Source organism: Meleagris gallopavo, chromosome 1, assembly GCF_000146605.3.
Source record: "Meleagris gallopavo isolate NT-WF06-2002-E0010 breed Aviagen turkey brand Nicholas breeding stock chromosome 1, Turkey_5.1, whole genome shotgun sequence".
In the NCBI taxonomy this organism is placed as follows: Eukaryota; Metazoa; Chordata; class Aves; order Galliformes; family Phasianidae; genus Meleagris; species Meleagris gallopavo.
In genome coordinates this window covers 53,139,538-53,158,693 of record NC_015011.2, presented here as the reverse complement: position 1 = coordinate 53,158,693, position 19,156 = coordinate 53,139,538, and the positions used below count along the sequence as shown (strand labels likewise).

The following is a 19,156-nucleotide window of genomic DNA, read 5'->3' as shown; positions in this document are numbered from 1 at the left end:
GCACCGGGCGGTGCGCGTCGCTGCGCTTGGAATCGGAAGGGCCCGCGCCTTCATGTGCCGCTGTGTGGCGTAGCCTGGAGTTGATGTGCGTGCGGCACCGAGCCACACGGCCAGTGGGCATGGTGGGAGTGGGCTGGCGGTTGGACTGGGTGATCTTAGTGTTTTTGAACATGAATGATTCCGTACGTACAGCTTCTGCTTCAGTTCCAGAAAATGACAGCCTCTCCACGCTGCCCTGCCAACGCCATCCTGTCCCATTGTGGTAAAGGAAAGTGATGATGTGTACCTTTGTGCTATGGCTCCAGTTTAGCTTGCTGTCAAAGTGATTTTCTATCTATGTGCATGTATGATCGATCTGCACACGCTTCACCCGGTCTGTCCGTACATTTTCTCCCCCATACCTCTGAGTACTTTCAGTTACTAAGGAAGAAAGCACAGTTAAGCAATGTAAAACGTGGCTTAGGAGAAGCAAAACTGAAGCCAGAACTGTTAAAGAAGGTGTAGAATGCGCTCTGAGACGCATGCAGAGATCTGCAGGCAGCTGAGAGCTCTGTGAGCCCATCGCTGCCTCCTCCACACTGCTCTGAAGCCTCCAGATGAGCAGCGCCAGCCAACAGATGCCAATCCTAGAATCATAGAACCATAGAATGGCCTGGGTTGAAAGGACCAAGGTGATCATCGAGTTTCAACCCCCATGCTACGTGCAGGGTCACCAACTACTAGACCAGGCTGCCCAGAGCCACATCCAGCCTGGCCTGCCATGCAATGGCACGGCATGAACAAAAATACTGTAATGCCGAATCAGTTTTGCACATCCACCACTTCACAGCATGCCTGCCACTGGTCCACGGAAGGGAACTCTGTGGGCCGTGCTTCAGGAACCCCCAGGTCCAACAGCACATGTGGATTTCCACACCCACGTGCTCCCTCTCCAGCAGAAACCACGCTGCGGCTCTTGCTTGTCAGCAGCAGTTTTGCCCACATGACTGCAATTACACCATGCTCCGGGATTACCTGGCTTTCCTCTGACTGCTGCAATTTGCATGACTCATTTGCGGCATGAAAACGCTAAAGCTGCTTCCTTCCTATACCTTTTTACTGAATATGAGCAATTATGGGGGAATCTGAGGCCAGGGAGGGAAAGCCCTGCTTGTGCAATTACACCTGTGGCAGAGCTGTGATCTGGGAGCTTTGGAAAGGCACCAACAGAGGAACCCCCCTCCAGTTTGCTCACAGATGTGGCTGCAGCCCTGGACTGCTGGACCAGGGGGAGAGGTGAGCACAGCCATAGAATTCCAGCAGCAAAGGTAGCAGGTGGGTGGTGGGGACAGAGGGGGAAATGTTGGGATAGGAGGTACTTTGGCCCTCTGGAGGAGGTTTACGCCATTGCTCACATCTGCTAAATCCCATTCTGAACATCTGAACACCACAGCTCTGCTGTGTGCTGCCCTGGGTTTTGCTCAGGATGGGAAGACTGAAAGACTCATCCTAATGGCACAGAGGTGAATGCATGGAAATGGAGTGGGAAGAGAAGGGAGGAACAACTCCACTGTGTGTGCCAGGCTCCCATGGGCAGAGCAGTTTGCCAGTGCTGGCTCTGTTTGGTTAGCAACCTGTGAGCTGCTTTCTGCTAGGTTCAACTTTTTTTGTTGTTTGTTTTTAAACCAATTTTCAGCTTTTTTTTTCCTCAGCACTGCTCCCGTTTTGCACGTAGGCTGCCACAGCCAGAAATAGTCCCTGTTCCCGTTGCTAAGGTGTTCAGCCTGACACAGGGACTGATCCTGGCGTGGGTGCTGCCCTGCACCAACCCCCACAGCTCAGCAAGGAGCCAACCCAAACTTAAGCACCACTGCAGCAAATGGAAGTGAGGCAACCCAGCAAACCTGGAATTGCTCTGCAGTGATGGGTTTTGCCTCAGTTGTGTCACAGCAGAGATAAGGACCAGGACATCTCTTTTCTTCCTCACTGGTGATATACAGAAAAAGTAATTTTGCAGCAACAGATAGAGCTCAAAAACAACTTAAGATCACTTCAACTTTTTGCAGCACAGATTGGAGGGAGACAGGGAACACAAGCACTGTCCATCCCACCTGGAGTGAAATGTGTTTTCGTTTCTAGTTACTGGCTCCTTTAGCTCCCCTTCCTTTGATTTACCTTTATATTGAGTAGAAAGCCACCCCTGTCCCACTTCACAACCAGGAAAGTGAAGCAGAGAGGAGCTGGCTGAGCTCACTAGTGTGCCTAGCGCAGGGCTCAACCCAGGAGCTCATTTTCTTAGTCCATACCCAGTGCATTTCTGCATGGCTGCTGCAGAATGGTTTTTATGTCAAAGGTGTGAGCTTTTGCTCACTGCTCCTAAACTGCCCAGGGAGAAGTGGTGGAGTCACCATCGCTGGAGGTATTAAGGACTGAGTGGCACTGAGGGACATGGTCAGTGGGCACAGTGGGGGTGGGTTGGTGGTTGGACTAGATGATCTTAAAGATCTTTTTCTACCTTAATAATTCTATGGTTCCATGATTCTAAACTCCCATCTAATGAGGTCCATAAATAAACAACGAAGGAGAGAGAGCTCTGGTGGTGAATCCACCGTGCAGGGCTACTGAGAAGAGCGAAAGGTGAAGACTTCCCATCCAACCCATGCTGGGAGAGGCATTTTCGAACCACATCACATCCTTTCTCCTGCTCTGAAATGGGAACCAGCCCCAGGGAGAGCATCAGAATCCAACTTGGATCTCCACAGCAGTGCACTTTTCAAAGAACAGCACATACCCAGGGGTGATAGGTAGCCTCTCAGCACTCAGCTCATCACCCAGCATTTCTCCTCCGTATGTGTGGGTTTTGTCCTTAATCACAGGCACCCTGCAGTGCCACCCACTGCACGAGGCTTTAAGGGGAGCGCTGAGGACCATTAATCACCAGCTGGTATTTTGTATCCTCTAAAGAACTGAGCTCAGCTAAAACTAAGCTGTGGGTAACTTCACCCATCAGTCACAGTCTAACGATTTCCCTGTAAAAATGTTACACGTGGCTCGATGCTGCTAACAAGTGCCCTAGATCAATAGCTCTGGCAAGTGGAATTCTTTGCTTTGAAAGCTGGGGTATCCAAAGCTGAAAAAAAAGGCTGCAACCTCCAAAAGGATGAGAGTAGAGGGAGGGAGTGGGATGCAGAACTTCAGGGAGAAAGCAAAGCCCTTCTTCTCCCACCTCCTTTGTGCAGGCACAGAATCAAAGCTGCTGAGATGGAGGGCTGGGAGTGATGCTCTCGTGGTGGAACTGGGCCAGCTCAGAGCTGCCGTTGTGCAGTGCTGTGTGAGGTGAGGGGTAGCAAAGGCAGTCCTTGTGTTAAAACCACTGCAGTAGAGCTGCAGGGTGAAGAGCTCTTTTATGTCTCCCTGTGTATCCCTGTGCTACTTTAACTTTCTAGCCCCAAACCTGAGCAAGTGTCTGAGAATGGAACTGGATGGTCTTTAAAGTCCCTTCTGACCCAAGCTATTGTACATCGTATGAATCTGTGACTGCAGCTCTGTACTGGGCCATCCACTGCCACGCTCCCTGGATGGTTGTGCCGCCAGAGTCCTCAGACCAGAGCTCAAATGGTGTTTGCTTTTCCCACATCTACTCAAAGTGGTGAAGGCCAACACCGTCTAATGCTACTGTGGGGTACTTCTGTGCTGTGGGATGAAATGAGGGTCACATGTATGGATAGCAGGAAAAAATTCTAGGAAGGAGCGGTGCTGCAGTGGCACAGGCTGCCCAGGGAGGTGGTGCAGTCGCTGTCCTGAAGGTGTTCCAGAACCACATGGATGTGGCACTGAGGGACGTGGGCAGTGGGCAGGGTAGGGATGGGCTGATGGTTGGATTGGGCGATCTCCAACTTTAATAATTCTATGGTTCTATGAAGCAGCTGCTTCCTGCGGTGCTGGAGACATCTTGCCTAGGGTTACCCAAGGTGAGGGAGTGGACTGAGGCCAGCGGAGGACCCAACCCATAAAAGCCAATGCTGGAAGAGCATTCCTTATTGTACTTAAGGAGTACAATTTAAGCAGAGGGCCAGTATGAGGTCAGTGAGAAAAAGGCTTTATCTCCTGGTGAGCTATTTGGTATGTAGAAATTAAGCCCTAGCATACTCCAGCTAACCGGTATCACAGGGCTTAAGCTGGTGTCCCCTCGAGCATCAGCATTCCTGGATCCCATTTTTGTAAAGAGAGAATCTAATATTAATGTGATTGCATTGCATAGTTGCACTCAAGTGCTATCATTATTATCAAATGCCATCAGCCTTTGTCTAATTTCCACCCACTACTGGCAGATGTAACTCTCCTCTCGGAAAACAAAGGGACAGCCAGCTTCGGTGGGAGCCGAGTGCTGTTTTCAACCTTCTCTATTGTGCCACGCTTGGGAAAACCAAGAGATCCCATCGCTCCTAACCACAGCAAAGCAAACAAGCTATACCTGCTTTTTCTACAGAAAATATTTATTTGAAAGAAATGAAAAGCATAACATACTTAGCTACATACATACATGTTTAGGCTACAAAGGCAGGTAATCTGTAATCTTGTAGAACCAAGCCGACAATTTAAAAGGTAAAGGCAGCAACTTCTTCATACCCAATGGACATGGTTGCAGGTGAACAATCAGGTGGGAATGCAGCCAGGTGACAGCGTTTGTACAAAAATGGAGAGGCCATCGAGCACACATAAACAGAATGAAGCAGGCTTTTAGCAAAAGCATGGAGATTTCTGTGGCCAGGAAAGGCTACAATGCAGTTTACCAAGGAATTTGAGAGATGCTTCTGCACGAATATCACTGTTCTTTTTATCTAAAATAGTTTTGTTTAAGTGCACAAACTCATACAGTATCCACATGTACAGAGGGAAAGGAAATGATCAGCTGAAACTCTTTCGAGGTGTCACAGGCAGAATGACTCAGAGTCACAGGGTTTTGTTTCTCATGGCCCCAGGCAATGAGTTTGGCCTCTGTTTCTCTCCAAATGGTAATATCAGGTAATTTACCCTTCAGAAGGCCCAGCAAAACCTCACTGGGGCTGCGATGTGCTCATGCCATGGCACAGCCCTTGCAGAGGCCATGGTGCTACAGGCGGTGGTACGCCAGGTCCTCCACGTGTCCCCCCGCCTCTCCATCCTCCCTTTTTTTAAGGCCATGTTTAAAGGCAAATGTATAACATTAAGAAGAAAGCATCTGAAAACATAATTCTGCACTACAAAATTGATATCTGAAGACTAGATACAGTAATGTGGCACACACACAAAAGGACACAGTTTAACAGCTCTCAGCTGACATTTGCTAATAGGACAGAAATCATACAGCGATCCACATGACAGATTAGACTTACAGTGTGGAATGTGGGCGGTCAGAGAGAAGCACCTGGGCTTTCTGCTGCACCAAGAGGAATGTGCCTGGGGTGCTCAGATAGATGCCTTTATAGAAGGACACTTACTACATTAAGAAAATAACTCTGCATTTGCGTTAGTTTTTTTTTTAATTGCTCACCATGCACACGTGCACAGACACTCAAGCACTCATTCTTGCTGAGGGGGCACATGAAGAAAGCAAGATGCTATTACTTCAGCACCAGCGAATTGGAATTGTCAGTCAATTACAAACGGTGTTCTGTGTAAAAAAGAAATCGACCACTGCCTCTGCTTCCCTCCTCTCCACTCCCTTAATTACAGGCTGTTGAAGTGCAGAAGGATTTTTGCCTACAGGTTGGGAGGGAAGGTGGCATACACAGTATAGGTCAGGTATGCATTCATTCTACACCTCACTGAAGAGCAAGGGGAAATGTAAAGAGAAATCAAGGTGGGAATTAATGGAAAAGACTATCATTGCTGATTTAAGAAATCAGGAACTAGTTTCTCTAGGAAGTCCAGCTTTCCCATGTTTTGTTCTTACATATACAGTTCTAGCTCTTGGGGAAAAGTACAGAGATGGCTTTAGGATAGAGCAGAGATCACCAGTAATAACTTACAGTAATACCCAAACTATTTCTGCATCACAAATGAGTTTTTTTCCAAGATGCACTCCTTTCTATATACAAAGTCAGCTTAGGCCTGACATAATAATCACAAAAACAGATGGCAATTCCCCTCTAAATCCTGCAGTCTCCAATGGACGTTGATCTTAGCAATGCAGTGTTAACTGGGATCACAACCTTGATGCCCAGTGTTGATTTGTAGACTGTAAGAAAAGTATACTCTCCTGGCCCACTGGCTGAATTCTAACCTCTTATTTATAAAGTCTTTAGCACATGAGCCAGTTCAGGCACCTCTACAACCCCCAAAGCTGCTTACTCTCAACACTACAGTGCAAAGCAGCAGCACCATAGCACAATGCTACTTGTATAGCTACTATCGCTTTCGTAGTTAAAAGTACTGACCTACTACTTCACCTTCAAAATACAAAATGTTCCCTTTCTAATTAGTGACTTGAGAAAGAAATATTTTAGTCAGCCAAGTATAAAAATACTCCATATGCTTCTGTTCTTAGTTGCATGGGTTTTGTACAATGGCCTCTTGGCATTAGTTAGAATCTAGAGCCCAAATACTCAGAGGAAATCCCTCCCAACATAGTAATTAGTATCATTCATTTACTTGACCCACATTCTAAATGCACCAGACAGAACCCACTGCTGATGCTTTGGGGGATGGGGGTAGAAGTGGGAAATTCAGCAGGGAGAAAAAGAGAAGGAAAGTTTTTGGATTCTTTCTCAGCTCTACATTAAAGAAATCAAGAATAAGCTCGCACTGGGATACAGTGTTATACAGAGGGCTATGGAAGAGGTCTCCTGCTATCATGGATCAACCTGCAGTGCCTGGGAGCAATGAGTGAGGAGCTGTGCTGCCATCAGCCAGGAGCTGGCCTCAGAACCTCAATCTAATCCAATATTAGTCCGTGCTGCTGGAGAACGCTGAATGGTGAGGAGGAAATAAAGGAAACGCAGCAAAGAACTATAAATAGCCTGGCAAATCAAACAACAAAACAAAAAACCCAACACCAACATTATCTACACACAGGTAACAAGGTTAGAACTGTCACGTGCCCTGTGCTTAATACTTCTTAAATATATTTATATATGTATATAATAATGCCCTAATTCCTTCATAGCTTATCTCCCTAGAAGCAAAGAACTGACAGATCTAGGCATGCTTTAACGCTATGGGCCAAAAGTGAAGTTTACTAGCACATAACCATGATGTCAAACAGCACAAAGTTGCAGTTGAAGACTGTAAGGATTGCTTAAGTCCTCTAATGGAAGTGGATATCAGGTAGCACAAGGCCTCTGCCTGCCCTGTGGGTACACACCCGTCATCCCATGTCACTGACCACTGCAAAAGGCATACTGTTACACTGTTATACTGTTACACTACAGACTCAACTAATATGGCTGAGATCATTATAAACACTGGCATCCTCCCTCCCTGAACACCCCTTACAGCTCCCTACCAACGTCCCTAGCACATACACCTTCCTCTGCAACATTTCCCCTTGGATCTCAGTGGGCCTGCCCTTGGTCTCCTCTGCCCCCTGCTAGGGCATGGCCATCGCTCACCCCAGGGGCAGCAGGTCCTTGTCACATATCAGCCCACGGGAGGGTGATGATGGGAGATACTTGGCTCCTATTGTCTCAAAGAGAAATCTGTTCAATTAAGGCTGCTAAAGAAAAACGGTCACAAACATACCAAAGTAAAGGATTTCCTTATTATAAAGAAATAGTATTTAATAATAAAATCCACAAACTATGTTTGTGCTAGCTCAAGAGATTCCCAAGAGTACTTAATAATTATTTAAAGGATGAGACAGGTGAAGATTGTAGAAGCATATTATTCAGCAGTTAAAATCAATGTTGTCAGACTGGTTCAGATGAATTAGTTCAGCATGGCCTGACCCTGAATATGACCAATTTAAAATGTTTCAGATGAAAACATGATTATCTCCTGTTAAGATTTGAATGGATAGGTCCAAATTAAGCAAGTAAGAAGGCAAAGCATCAATAGGGATTACTGAAGGAGGTCTCAGAGAAGGAGGTTACTTGCGTATTGCAAAATTGTTTCTTTCAAGTACTGGGAAAAAATTCAATTTTTACTTCAATACAATGAAGTCAGCAGTATCTGCAATGGGAGGTGATCCATTTAGCTGCCAGTGGACACAAGCTCAGGCAGCTTGGCCTTCTGTTTACGCACAGCGCAAACTGCAACCCAATTAAAAGCAATGCTGTGCTTGACAGTTTGATGCCCCCTTTGCAGAAGCCTTAAGTATTCAGTTTCACTCAGAGGTGGCAAACCGTGGGTGCTCTGAAACCAAAACACCACTTACGGAACATTCTAAGCTATGACCTTGCCCACTTATGTGGGTCTGCCATATCATAGCGAAATGGTCAGTCCCAGCTTTCTCCTGACACTCCTGTGAGGCTGCTGAGACACCGGCACAGGATGCCCAGTGATGATGTGAATGCTCCCTCCGACCTCTGAGACAACATAGCTGTCCTGCTTAGATTTATGCTATTTCAAGGAGCACCGTTTAAAATAATGTAGGCTAACTGGAAGCATTCAAGGCCAGGCTGGATGAGGCTTTGAGTAACCTAGTCTAAAGGGAGGTGTCCCTGCCTATAGCAGGGAGGTTGGAACTACGTGATCTTCAAGGTCCCTTCCAACCCAAACCATTCTATGATTCTGTGACTCTTTGCTGACCTCATGTGGCTGAAATATGCAGCCATCCCTTGTGATGCCACCAGTGACACCAACTAGTAGTGTTTGCTATTTAGGTGAAGCCTTGTATCATTGCTTCGAAAAAACATCCAAAAGCCATTGTGGGATACCGGAATGATGTGGAGGACTGAACAGGATCGTTGTGAAGGGAAAGAAGCTCTAAAGGTTCACTGATCCATGCCAAGAAGGGAATTCTTGCAAAATGGTCTACAATGGCATTTTTCTCTCATTTCTACCAAAGGCAAATTAGTAAAAAGGCACTTGCATAGATGAATAGGACATAAAGTAAAAAGTACATCTGTACACCAACACTCACTATCAGCTCATAGAGTCAGGCATACATTTCACTCTGGTGAAATACCTTCTTAAAATGGCACCTAAGCCCACTGTTGTCCACCAAATTCTTTCCATTTCATTTATTGAGCTTTGAGTTAGGCCTAAGAGCAGATAGCAAATAGGACACTAAAGAAAGTCTAAAGAGAATGAAGAACAAGAAAGGAGCAGGTGTGGCTACAATAAAATACAAATCCAATATTTTACAAAATAGAATACTTGCAGGAAATATCTACTGTACATAGTAAAAAAATTACTTGTAAGGCTAAGTTAGTTAGTTTTTCCCTTATTTATCACGAGGGGAAAAAAAAAAAAAGAGCTATAAAATTGTTGTTTCTCTTTTTAAATTGACTTATGTTAAACTGTAAAATAGCTATGCTAGTCTGCTGAACTAAGGTTTTCACATTAAATTCATCCTCAATGAAGTCTGAGTGCCATTCTGTAGCAATAAGAGCAATCCCAAATCATGCTCAAATCATGGGCTAGAACTGGCTATGCCAATCCAAGGACAAATTCCAATAAGCACAACTCATGCAAAGGCATGAGAAAGGCAATAGAAGGACAAGTCTTAGGCAACAGCTACATGGGAGAAGAAGGAAACACAGCAAAGTAAAAAGTGGACTGGACTAGGATCAGATTTGAATATCTTAGTTTTTCCACTACACTTTGGGGCAGTTACTTCACCTCTCTATGTGCCTGCCTCATTCCTTTTTTGCCTTGTCTGCTGCCTACATACCAACTCTTCAGGTCAGAGACTGCCTTGCTGTATGTTAATACAGCATCTAACCACCTCCAGGCCTGAACTGTATGCATCTTATTTGGCTAAACAGTTGATCTAAGATCTCATCTCTGGAAAAGGACACATGAAGAAGAGGAGGCCTATGACTATTTTAAGGCAATTCAAGCTTAGAGGGAGGGAATGGGATGCTCTGTGATGTGTTTATGTCCAATTTCAGAGCTTGCCAAGATGACTTGCAGGGTTAGGGGAGGTTAATCCAATAAAAGTCCTTGAACAAAATCTTGCAAAGCTAATAAATACTATTTACAACAGTAACAGGAAAATGGCAAACAAAAAAAAAAAAAAAAAAAAAAAAAAAAAAACGAAAAAAAAACGGAAAACACAACAAGACTTGGTCTACATGAGAAATTCCATCAATGCAACTAGAAGCCAATAAATAAAATCTATATGGTCCTCTCAGGAGGCACTTCTGGTTTAAGACTTAACATTGATTTAGTTTATTGGGAAGGAATTGGTCTGAACTAAGCAGATTAGCCTCCAGCAGACTAAGGAACATCCACCCAAAACACTGCCTGAAATTAACAAAACCTGCTTTCTAAACAGAATCAGTTAAATTATTCCATTTGTCCCAGACAGTGAGACAAGACAGTGATGGATCTTTGCTTGAATTCCATAAGGGTAGAAGCAGTAGGGATACCTACCACGTTTGCTTCCAGTGCAAACAGAAACCTGTTCCACTAAATGACACAGGGGCTGGTGAGGAGAAGAGAGAAAGATGTAGGGGAGGATGATTCAGCACTGTCACTGTCCATACCTCTCCTGCCTGTGCTGTTAACAAAATATTATTGGGGCCCATTCTTGTGCTTTCAAAGGCTGATGAAGCATATGCTTCTCATTCCTCCCAAAAAGGCTCAAGTGCTACAGACCAGTGAGCATAGAACCGTGACTAAAGTTGAGCAGCATCACACTGCCTCTCCTATTTCTCTTAGTTACCTTCTCCCAAGAAACCCATCAACCATTTGCTCCCACCAGTTTTGCATATTCCACTCTTCTACCCAATGACTTTATGCACAGATGATGATGTATACATGCAAGCACTGACACACGTACACAGATCAATCATCAGCACACTGCTGGTATCATCTGCAATCATAATTCAACCCTGCCCTTGTTTTACCAGACAGGAAAGAAATAAAAGCAAATATAGAGATTGTGAGAAGTAAGGAAGGGAGTCACAAGACAAGAGATTCCATCTGCAGTCACAGTCTCACCAGTCAATGCAGAATTTGGTCAACTCCCTCTTTTGTGCTTTGGTTCACTAAGGATGACAAGTAAGGGGGACTTTGGTTGAAAATATCTGGGAAAGAGGGAAGTCAAGAAAAAAGGCCTTTTTATTTTAAGAGGTGGCATTGACTCTTCTATCTATTTCAATTATCTTCAGTGTTTCATTTCCTTCAATTTCAGAGTTGACTCTGTAGGGAGAAAAAAAGCAACAACAAAGGTTAACACTAACAGTCATACTTAAAAGTGCACATCCTGCTCAAATTGGCTAATGCAAAAAAAGGCACTCAGCATTTTAACAGGCACTTGTCAGTTGGAGTATGATAACACACTGAATTAGTCATCTCTTTGGCCCTGGTATAACTCTGATACAAGTGTTCAGAAGGCATTCTTGCGATGACATCACTCAATTTAGACCTCTGAAAAGCATTCCTCTAGACTCAATCCAAATGTTTGGTGTATTTGCTACTGCTTGTTAGCAGAGACCAAGACCTGAGACAACAGAACAGTGTCAGGACAAGTAAAGGTACAGTGGAATAAAAACCACACTCATATATTTAAAATCTTTCTTTGCAGAGGACCCAAATATAAATTCATGTTAAAAAAAAAAAGTAAATTATGAAAGAATTCCATGTTAAGTAGTTCAGATAACCTGACAAGTTTTTTTTCTAAGTCAAGTACTGCTAACTTTCCACAGCATGCATGAGTAAGATTGCTGCTGTGGGAAGTTTAAGCTCTTCACACCCTAACTTCTTACAAAGCCCCATGAGTCACAGCCTCACACTTCCACCCAAATGGCAAAAGCTTACTCCTTTAGGGGACATGCACATAAGTGCTTAAAGAAGTGGAGGAGGCAAAACTAACAGGCTTATAGGGGCTAGCACTGAGTTCAGTAGCTTTGTCACTAGAGTATTATTGCAACCACTTCTCCAAAAGAGGGTGACAGTATCTTTGCCTATAAGCCCCTCAGACAGAGGCCAAACTGTTACTTCAAGTTGCACAGTGCCCAGAATAGCACAATCTCACTGCTGGCCTCCATGTCAGAGACTTCAAACACCTGTCTCACTCACAAGCAGTCCACCACGCACTCACCTGTGCTGCTGTAGGCCCAGCAGCACCGATTTCTCTAGCCGTGTCTCGTTGGCTATTGTGAACTCCATGATATCATCCCGCTGCATCACCGGCACAGCTTCCAGAGCTAGCGCCGCATACTTGGTGGCGTCTGCATGCCTGTCGTTTCGATCTGCAGATGAGATTGGGCTTGACGACTCCTCCAGTTGGTGAGGCTCTTCATAAATTAGCAGACTCCGTGACCTCACTGGATGCAAAGACAGAAGGCAAAACTGAGATGAGAAACAGGCAGGTCAAAGAGTGCAGCCCTGGTCATCTCAGGAAATGGAAATCATCAGAGCAGAACTAGAGCTGCAAAGGTCTTTTCATCACAAGTAATTGGTGGTTTGATAGCTGTGGGAAGACACTGCAGCAACGGTCCATGTAGGGATCAAAAAAGTTCTGAACTCTTCAGAGAACAAGAGCAAAACGAGGTAATCACTTTAATAATATAGGTTTAATGCTACCACTTCTTAACTGCTATGTACTACTAAGCCTCCCATTCAGTCTTTAGACACTCAGATAACACTGGCAAAAGAAATAGCAGCTGATAGTTGCACTTACTGACAGTATGAATATGTGGTAAAGAGCAGAAGTCAAGCTCTCCTGCTACCTTTTACAGACTACTTCTTCAGTTCCTCAAATAGAAACAGAAAGGCTTTAAACTGAAATACAAAGCAGATTGGTGGGGAAAGGCTTTGCTAATCTTTATTAAGTCCGCTGCCATCAGTATAACTTGCCAAGATATTGTCTGAAAGCCACAAGTATATCAAGGTACGGCCATCTAAGTAGCAGAAGAGCAAGAGGTGCTTGGGGAGGGCTTTGGGGATGGAGGTGAAAACCAAGTGCTGAAAAGCAACCAAGCAAGAAGCAAGACACTGGTGGTGGTCACTTACCAATAGAGTCTGTGTAAGACTCTGGTGAGGAATGCTGCCTGGGCAACACCATCTTTGTTGCAGAAGGATATGGTCCATAGCTCTGAGAGAAGCTGCCAAAAACAACTGCAAAGCACAGCACCACCATCTGGCATGGGGAAAAGGAGAAAGAGGTTAGGTAATTGTGAAGGTTGGAAAAGACCACTAGGATCATCTTGTCCAACTGTCAGCCCATCCCCACCATGCCTGCTAATCCTGGTCCCCCAGTGCCACATCTGCATCAAAACAAAAAAGTGACACAAAGCAGATCTGATACGTTATCAAAACAAGTGACTTGAGGCTATTTCTGTCACTACCTACAGCACTTCTTAGCAAAGGCACAGACACAAGAACAAATTTGGCGCTTTAATGCTGGAGTTTGTTTTCAGTGTCTGACATCGTTTTGGCCTCCTGCCTTATTTCTTCCCAAAGCTGAAAAGCAGACACAACTGGCATGTGTGTTTTACAGATACTGTTGGGAATTTCCAAGGTTATTTCTGCTGCTGGCCCTAGTCTTGCCTAAAATTGACAGAGAGGCTGGCAGCCGATGAGAACAGCAAAGGCCTTGAATATAATTTCCATCAATTTATATCACTAGCATAAAGGGAACTTGTTGGCTGGGTGTAAGGAAGGAAGAGCTTCATTCTAACCCTTTTCTTATCCTGACAGACATTACTGAAATAGAACAGACACAGATTTACAGCCTTAGTCATATTTTTATTCAGATTTAAAAGTTTATTTTTACTGGTATCTAAAATCTGAAAATCAAAGGGCACCCTCATTTTCATTTTACAGCAGTAGACACCATTTCTAACATAAAAAAAAATGTAGGAAATAATAAAACAGGTCACCCAGAGGAGCAGAGCTGCTTCCATCAGCACTGCAGCAGCCCAGCAAAAACACAGGCATGATCTCCAAGAGAATGTAATGCCTTCCCTTCATCAGTCAGAAGTTTCACCTCCCTTAGAATGAAGTGTTAAACTATCAAGATAAATTTCCCAACCTGAGAATTTGTAAGTGAGAGGCTTAGCAGAACAGGGGCTGTGGTTTTGAGCAGTGGAAAGTGAACCTCACTTCTCTACAATCCTCAGCTTTAGAGAGTACTCACCATAAGACAGGTCCCTGTCTGTGTGCTAGCTGCCTTACATGAACGGGACACCTTCCCAGCAACCATGGCCTGGAGTCTCTGCAGCTGCTGCAGAAGTGTTCTGGAAAGCAAAGACAACAGATGTGAGCATCAGATGTCCTGATCTACTTGTTTTTGCTTCAAATTCTACACCTAACAATAATACATTTAGCAGTTACAGTAAGATACAGATGACTGAAGTCCTCCATTTGAAATTAGAAGTAAGGAATGAGTCTAATTTTTACAAAATTCTTGCATGGATTAACAATGGATCTTTCATAAAGATCTTTTGCCTTTCCCTCAGCTGACATCCCCGAACAATGACTTCTTTACCTTATTCAGACAGCTCTTGTAAATAAAAAACTATTTTCAGACCTTCTCTAGGAAATTCTAGTAGATGTGTTAACAACAGGAATTGCTCTATGTGCAAGTGAGTGACTGCTTATACAGCCTGGTTCTGTATCATGAATTGAGCAGGAGTTTCACAGTTACTTGAAACGGTGCAAAAGCAAGCTTGTAATTGCTGGTGGTAGAAGTACACTTCTACACCCTTTTTCTGAAAACTCACTGTACAATGAATTGGACCTTTTTTAAAGAAAGGGATATAAAGCACAGACTTAATTTCCCATAAATTCATTTGCTAAATAAAGTACTTCACTGCTATTTGCTAAATCCTCCAGGAGTTTACAAAACCACAGTGGCTTGAAGCAGCTACTCTGACCGTGCCTTTCAGAGGTAACAACCACAATAGTAATTCTCTTCTGGTTCGAGTCAACTGTCGTGGACCAGGAGGGTATTCTTCTGCCTCAATTGCTGATTTTCTTTTGCTATACCATCATCAATGGCTACAGTCAGGATATTATCATTTAATTGGGAAATGATCCCAAAGAATAATCGGCATTGGGTTTTCACAGGTTTCCATTTTACTTTCATTCGAGCTTTCTGACAGAGAAGGAATAACCCAAACACCTGCCCTTATTACAGTCAAATATCATGCAATATTACATCAAGACGTTGACTTTGCTGTTTCCAATTCTACTTTTTGCTTCTTACATAAGCCTCACAGTTTCTGAGGGTAACCCCCCATAAAACTCCAGGCAACAATTTTGGAGACCATGACGTCAAATACGAGAACAAGAGGCAAGGTTAGGATGTCAGAGAAAATAGAAGGAATATTTTAAGATCAAACTTGCTAAAAGCTAATTGTAGGACAGACCCAGAGGTGCCTTTATGGCTCACTATACACTTGTCTTCCTATTATTACAGACTTTTTTTAATCATCAATGATCATTGCTAATTAGAGTTTAATGCATTCAAGGACTTCGGGATTGCATTCTGAAATGAGCACAAGGCATGCTCAGAGCACAGATCTAGGCCAGCAGATCCTTTCCAGTTAAGGAAGGATGTATTGCATGCTCTTGAGAACCCAGTTTATTCTGCAGCTCAGTATTAAAAAGAAGAAATTGATGTGTCTAACTGAGTCCTTCATTCACTGTTATAGACCACAGACAAATGAAGAGATGAAAACAACATCCATCATGGCAATGAGACCATTCTAACACCCTTCTCTTTGATAACATCTCTTGGAAGTCTCTCCCTCCTACCCACTTCATTGCTCAGGGATCACACAGATTTACATAAGAGGATATCTCATTTTATGGCACAGTACACACTACATACAGTATTCCCACCATATGCCACGTTACATAGCAATGCTAGCCCTGTCATTTCTGTGCTATTATGGAAGACTAAATCCCCCCCAACCCATTACAGGCTTGATCAGTGCTGAGCCAGTAGTGTGCCCAGGTAGCCAAGAAGGCCAATGGCATCCTGGCTTGCATCAGGAACGATGTTGCCAGCAGGAACAGGGAAGTGATTGTCCCCGTGTACTCAGCGCTGGTGAGGCTGCACCTTGAGTACTGTGTCCAGTTTTGGGCCCCTCACTGCGAGAAAGACACTGAGGCCCTGGAGCAGGTTCAAAGAAGGGCAACAAGGCTGGTGAGGGGTGTGGAGCACAGGCCTTATGAGGAGCAGCTGAAGGATCTGGGAATGTTCAGGAGAAGAGGAGGCTCAGGAGAGACCTTATTGCTCTCTATAACTACCTGAAGGGAGGTTGTAGTGAGCTGGGGGTCGGCCTCTTCTCTCGTGTAACTGGTGACAAAACTAGAGGGAATGGCTTCAAGCTGTGCCAGGGGAGATTTAGGCTGGACATTCAGAAATACTACTTCTCTGAAAAAGTGGTCAGGCAGTGGAATGGGCTGCCCAGGGAAGTGGTGGAGTCACTGACCCTAGAGGTGTTCAAGGAACGTCTGGATGTTGTGCAGAGGAACATGGTTTAGTGAGAACTATGGTGATAGGTGGATGGTTGGACTGGATGATCTTGTAAGTCTTTTCCAACTTTAGTGTTTCTGTGATTCTGTGATCATTGGGTTTGACAGAGAAGAGCTGTATGGCATGAGAAGGAAGCAGCTCCTTCCTTGGCTTGGGGGCTGCAAACTTGAAATGTTGATCACTCTTGCCACTTTTTGTGGAGGCATAAGGGAGAAAACAGCTAATGGCTGGTGAGAATATCAATAGAGAGAACACGTAATTTTGCTCATCTCTGCTATTTTGAGTCCCATTAAAAAATCCTGTTGGGAAGAGTGGGCCTGGAGCACTGATTCCAAAGTGTTCACTTTGAAAAATATAAATCTGCAGATAGTCATAGAAGATACATCTCTCATCTTTCTGACCAACTACATTCACATAAAATGTCTTTCTCTCCCAAGTCGCTTGAACAGAGCTTCTGTGATCTTCTCAGAAGACACAGGCTCAGTGATTGGAGATGACAGGCTACAGGGACATTTTTCAAATTAGGAGCAAGAGCTGATATGAGAGCAAGAAGCAAGCTTATTTGCTCAGATATTTATTATATGATGGCAGTTTACACTACCATCATCAAAATGGGAGCATTCTTTTTCCATATGAAGAGGAAATTCTGAAGATTGAATTCCAAGGTGAAGAGATCTTTCCCACACACAAGCTGCCTTCATTGCTACTAGATGACTGCAGGAATGATCTGGACTAAGAAGAGAAGGCTAAGGAACAGTTCTCTGGAGCAGTTCTCTGCTCTGAAGAACAGTATCAGTAGAAAGTCCAAGATTGCTCTTATTGAAACATACTGACAGTGGCTAAATCCTAGCAAGAGAAAATGCAATCCCAAAGCAGCATACACATAAGGGGCTTTGTACCCACAGGGATTATTTTCACTACGTCTGACACATTTCCCAGTGATATTCAATTAGAGGGTCACCTCTGCAGGAGGTGTGAACGTGCTTTCACGCTTTTCCCTGCCAAGAGAAGCACCTCATAGGAAAGCTGTAAAGTAACTGAAGACTCCTGCTTTCTTTTCCAGCACTCCCAGCAAATCCACTCTGCCCATGATGTCTTATTTTCACGTGTGCATTCACAAAATTCTCTTCAGAAGGTCACTTTTCACTACCAGAGTAAGGAACAAGTCAAGGCTTCCCCTTTGCTTCCAGCGATGTTTTCAGTCAGCGGAGGAAATTTGTCACCACAGGACCTTGTCACCTGGGAGGCTTCCTCAATATAGTATTCCTCAAAACAGTATTTTGAGGAACAAAACTTAACTTTGATTTTAAAAGGAGAAAAAATGTTCTCTTTTATTCCAGCTTTACACATAGATTACTTCTCTGCCTGTCCTATAAAGGTAAGGTTTTCATTGAAAAATCACAGTACTCCAAAGCAAAACAAACAAATCCACTAATTTTCTCACTTGAATTAGAAACATGAAAACCCAGTATTTTTTTCATCAGACACTTCAGCATAAAAACATTGTCCTGATGCTTAAAAGACAAGGAGTTGCTCCAGGGCTGCCAACCTTGGTCAGCTGTTATGAAGGTGGTATGAAATGTAAGACGTCTCATCGTAACTTTAATCCAGATCCTTCTCTTCTTGAAGAAGACTTGTCAAAGTAGGTTTATCAGCCTCAAATGAAGGAACAGCCATGTAAACCAGTGAAGTCCGGTGGTTTTGGTGCTGGTAAACCCCCATGGGTCAGACTGATACACAATTCAGTTTGACAGGGAGTTACAACAATGGCTTAAGCAGGAGCAGGAGCACTGCAAAAACATCCCAATTGTATTTACAAAGCCACTGCCTTTGAGATACTTGTCAGAGTGGATATCTGCACAACTTACCAGTCATTACTTCACCAGAGCAACTCTAGCAGCTACCTGCATGCATTATTCATGTGTTTCAACAACATTTATACTCTCAATCACACACTAATTCCTATTTTTACCTATTTCTTCCTACCAAAAGAAAACTGGCCACCAATATATTTATAAATACAGATTTAATAGAAGTGAAAAACAAAGGTTCTTCTCACACATCACACACACAGTACCTGGTGTTTCAATACTGTCTTTAGCCCAAACAGCCATTGCTCCCAGCTAGACAACATTGGTGTCATGGAGCATAATCAAAGCCTAAACTAATGGCAGTTTCTGTGAAGTCCCAGTGTTACCAGATGAATGAATCAAGCCTTCTTGGCAAAGGAGACAAGTCAGTTCAAGTCTTGATGCCAGCTTTTTTTCACACCCTTCTAAGACAGCAGTGCCCCAAAGCCAATGAGATCTTGACTCACTTGTGGCTACAAGACATAACAAACACATATGTAATAATGTGTTCCTGTAGTTTTGAGAAAAATCCTTAGGAAGGAACTTGGATGGGTTTCTTGTAAGAGACTGAGTCACTTAAATTAGGAGAGGAAACATATGCTAGTGTTCTAATACTGAAGAAGCCAAAAATGTTGCAGACACCCACTCATTAATGAGAATTAAAAACTCCCTTGCATCTTGATCCCCAGACTCCTGCCTTCCTTTTAAGATATATGAAAGGCAAATAAGATACTTTTGGATGCAA

At 43.9% G+C, this 19,156-nt stretch overlaps 1 protein-coding gene across 2 annotated transcripts in view; it reads right to left on the bottom strand.

Moving 5' to 3' along the window:
- Nucleotides 1-5,492: 5,492 nt before the first annotated feature.
- CREB3L2 (cAMP responsive element binding protein 3 like 2) overlaps nt 5,493-19,156 on the bottom strand; it is a 39,654-nt gene continuing 25,990 nt past the window's right edge. For both annotated transcript variants that reach the window (XM_010713243.3, XM_019615487.2), the window contains exons 8-11: nt 14,213-14,312; nt 13,087-13,213; nt 12,173-12,398; nt 5,493-11,271 (exon numbers count right to left, since the gene is read on the bottom strand). In XM_010713243.3, coding sequence (XP_010711545.2) covers nt 11,196-11,271; nt 12,173-12,398; nt 13,087-13,213; nt 14,213-14,312 — 529 coding nt within the window. In that variant the 3' untranslated portion in view covers nt 5,493-11,195. The remainder of the gene's footprint in view (nt 11,272-12,172; nt 12,399-13,086; nt 13,214-14,212; nt 14,313-19,156) is intronic.